Source organism: Morus notabilis, unplaced genomic scaffold (assembly GCF_000414095.1).
Source record: "Morus notabilis unplaced genomic scaffold, ASM41409v2 Scaffold630, whole genome shotgun sequence".
NCBI classification, from domain to species: Eukaryota; Viridiplantae; Streptophyta; class Magnoliopsida; order Rosales; family Moraceae; genus Morus; species Morus notabilis.
This window is the reverse complement of record NW_010365305.1, coordinates 308,343-312,427: the sequence shown is the minus strand read 5'-3', so window position 1 is coordinate 312,427 and position 4,085 is coordinate 308,343. Positions and strand designations below refer to the sequence as shown.

At 32.8% G+C, this 4,085-nt stretch overlaps 1 protein-coding gene across 1 annotated transcript; it reads right to left on the bottom strand.

Moving 5' to 3' along the window:
- Positions 1 to 1,260: 1,260 nt before the first annotated feature.
- On the bottom strand, positions 1,261 to 1,895 carry LOC21404078 (calcium uniporter protein 2, mitochondrial). The gene has a single exon (XM_010107736.2). It carries the CDS (start codon positions 1,852 to 1,854, stop codon positions 1,261 to 1,263), a length of 594 nt encoding a protein of 197 aa, XP_010106038.1. The 5' UTR covers positions 1,855 to 1,895.
- Positions 1,896 to 4,085: the final 2,190 nt, after the last annotated feature.

Sequence of the window (4,085 nt, the reverse complement as noted above, 5' to 3'; positions counted from 1 at the left end):
GATATGAAAAATGCTTGGGGCAACTATTAATGTTAAACACCACCATTAATAAAAAGTGGACTCTATTTTGTAAGTCTCGTACTGCGAAATTCATATTCTATTAGTGCGTGCTGCTAAACATCACCGGTACCTTATAATATTATTCAAATGATATATATATATATATATATATATATATATATATATAGATAGCTCAACTGATAATTAAAGGTCCCCTTTAATTGAGTTTCTCATAATATAAATGCCTAATTGGGCATTGGGAAATTTATAAGTTTAGTCAATTAATCCAGAATAAGTAGGAAAATAACCACGTGCTAGATATCTTTGTTAGGTAATGGAAGTTAGAAAACTAAAACAAGCGGACAAGTACTAAGCAACTGAATTGTCATCCTTTGGACTTTTTGCATGAATAATACTGCTGGCTTTTTCCACATTGAAGTCTGTCTTCTTTTGTGTAGCTAGATAACGTATGGAAGGTAAACTACCTATTAGACATTAACTTATTGTGTCCAATCAAAAGAAGAAGAAGAAGAAGAGAAAGTGTTATTTGCACAAAATTAAGGATGCAGTTATATATATATATATATATATATATATATATAAAAGAATAACCATTTTTTAAAAGGAAAATAGCCAAATTTATTAGTGCTAATGGTTGTTTATCATTTCACGCAAGTGGACGATGTCTATCGCCAAATTGTTTAGATATTGATGTCACGTAAAGAAAAAGAAAACTTCCATAATTAAAAACTGATATACTACAGTGATCGCATGCATAAGCTACTGATAATTCTACGATAACTCAATTATAAGGTGTTAAAATTCCCTCGGTCCGAAGGCTTTTTTTTTTTTAAGGCTGAAAAACGTATACAAACTCCATCCAAAAAAACTACTTTACTCAACACGTTTTCGTTGTGATCTTTATTTGTTAGATAATTAAATACAAACACTAAGAATCCGTTTGATTCATGAATTAGAACCATGTTATTAGAATCATTTACGTATATTTTTTATGAGAAAAAATACTGTAACAAACCACGAATCATTATTCAAATAAGAGAACGAATTCATCTACCACACGTCACCTAAATTCATATTATGGTTTAAAGATGCGTAAATAAACGTGAAACAAAGGATATATATGCATTTGTTATGCCACGTCATTCCCCAAAACGGCCCCTTTTTTTTCAAGATAACTATCAAATGACATAACCGGAAAGGAAAAAAAAAAAAAAAAAGAAAAAAAAAAGAGGAAATTTTCTATACCTGTTCAGGATGAAGAAGAACGACGTTCCCCAAAACGACGACGTTTCCGGATTCATCCATCATCTTTGCGAACTCGGCACCTTGATCTTCGTTGTCGCAACCTTCGACGCAGATACGAAGGAACTCGGAATACGAAATCGAGCTCATCGGAATCTCTCTGAGCTTCGATTTCAATTTCTCAACTTGAGCAAGCCTCAGAATCTTCCTCGTGTCGTTCACAGATAAGCCATGCGGAAAATCTCCGACGGCTGGGTCCGGCGCCGGAGGACTGAGGCAGTCCAGGCGAAGGCGATTGGAGGTAATGTCGGCTACTCGGAGCTTCTCCCGGAGTTGTTCTCCGACCGGCAACAAGAGCAGCTCCGGGAGTTTTGCTGGGGACTGGTCTGGAGATTTCCGGTGGAGGAATTGCCGGAAAAAGCCGTTTTTGGCTGAGTCCGGCGACGTCAGGTATTCCCGGTGGAAGTTAGCTTTGGTGGCCGTCTGGATCGACGGCAAGGATTTGATCGAAGAGTGTTCTGGAGGCACCGGCGGTGACGTTACTCTGCGACCGTCGAATAAACGCTTCCCTAGCATTTTACGGAGCGCCATTGAGATGAGAGAGAGAGAGAGAGAAAGAGAGAGAATCCGAAAATTGGGGGTTTAATGTATGAATTAAATGATGGTAAATATCTCATGCATGTATATATAACGTCCAACCTTAGTGGAACTACGAGGATAGACAAGAATCTCCAAGGCTTAAACCTTCTATTTGTCTCTTTCCTTTGTTGTTGTTGTTATTATTTTTTTTTTAATATAGGGTACTTTATTTTCTTTATTATTTATCAGTTTTTAAAATCTCTTACTTTTGCTTTTATTTTAATTGGAAAGAAATAGAATCTTTGGCAAGAGAAAAGAATCACATTTTTATTCTGTGTCCAACGTATCTGCCAATCCGACACACTATTATATGTGAGTTTGTCTTTTAATACATTTCAAATGATTTTGTCGTAATAGAATATTTTGTAAGAAAATTGGAATCGATATATTCGTAGCACAATATTGGCTTTTTATTAAATCATAAAGGTATTAGGGCTGATAAAGAAAAAGATGAAAATAATAGTATTATGTTAACATAAATTCCCCCCTTTCAAATAAAAGACATAAATTTTGATTCCAAAAAATTATTTTGTCTTAATAATAAATGATATTTTGATGTAAACTTCTTCACCAAGTCACCCAAATGACGATTCTCTGAGATAACTTCACAAATTATGGACATTATTTTTGTTTTTTGTTTCCTTCAAAATCAAGTGATTAGCGTCTGGCGAACAAGTATCTGGGATGATACACCATCGCAAATTCATATATAATGATGCAAAAGTTAATTTAACACCATTTTCTATGTTTTTTTTGTAAGAATCATTTTCTATAGTTTTCAAGTTCTCAATGTGTTTACTTAATTAGCGTCAATAAGCTTTTATCGAATTTTTTGAATTGGTTTGTGTCAAAAATAATGACGTTATTTTTTCCCCCTTTTTGCTTCGCTATCAGAATGACGTATCCAACAATTAGTAGCCACGGCAAAAAAAAAAAGTTAAATTCATGAATATTTTCTATTTTTTTCTCTTTATACAATTAACTCTTGGAAAGATTCTCTGTTTGCCTAGAGTACTGGAAGGTCATGTTTTTTTAACCGTTAAATCTGTCTACTTTTTTAATTTTTACGTGATTTTATGCAGATCTGACGGATAAAAATCATAACCTATCGGTATGTTAACGTACTTAAGAAGGTCCCTAATATTTATAATCAATTTATCTCATGAATAGTCATTAAACTCAAAGGGTTTCTCAAAAATGGTCATCTATTTAAATTTTAGATGAAAACCGTTATTTTTGTCATATAAAAGGCCCCTAAACTATTTTCTCTCTACTAAATTTAATTGCTAAACTTATAAGAAAAGCAAATGCCAAAATTACTTCATTTTTAAATAAGAGAGATTATCAAGTACGTCGGCGTACTAGTAGGTCAATTTTTTTTTCTAATTGTTAGATCTGTGAATTTTTTGACTTTTATATGTTTTTATGTAGATCTGACGGACTTAAAACCTGACATACCGGTATGTTAGCGTACGGAAAAATATTCATTTATTTAAATGGATGTAAAAAAAAATTAATGACATAAGTGTAAAATCTGCTCGTGAAAATAGTGACGAGTCTAAATTTGGTCATCCTATAGCTGTAGAATCAAAGGCCACCACATCTGTTTACCTTTAATTAAATGACATTCCGCGCCTGTCATTTTTGCTTGAAAAAGGCCTTAAAATTGATTAGTTAATTAACTCGAATTAACAAACTAAACAGACAATAAATCAGCAATTGCAAAAGCTGTATGAAATAACGAAAAACAAAAAGGTTTATACTTTATTTGAAGGTTGAATTAGGTTCAACTTGTTATATATATATATATATATTTACCTATATGTTCGCTGATAGTTGCCACTTGCCAGAAATTGAACAAATTAGGGCATATCTAATTATTTTATGCATTTTGATTTTTCATGACCTAAATAACAATTATATATATATATATATATATGTAAGGAACCTAAATAACAATCCTAATAGGTGGACGAGGAAAGGACTTCAAAGAGGTAAGAAAAGACGTATATTATAAGCGGGCTTGAGATTGTGAAAGTGACAAGTCCATCGTGATTGTATATTAGTTTGGTATTGCTCTTTCCTTTGGAAGCTTCTGCTTGTAGTAAAAGTTGATTTTAGTGTTTGGTATATCTTCTTAAAAGTGATTTTTGAAGAATTTTTTAAGAATCTGCGGCCAAAAT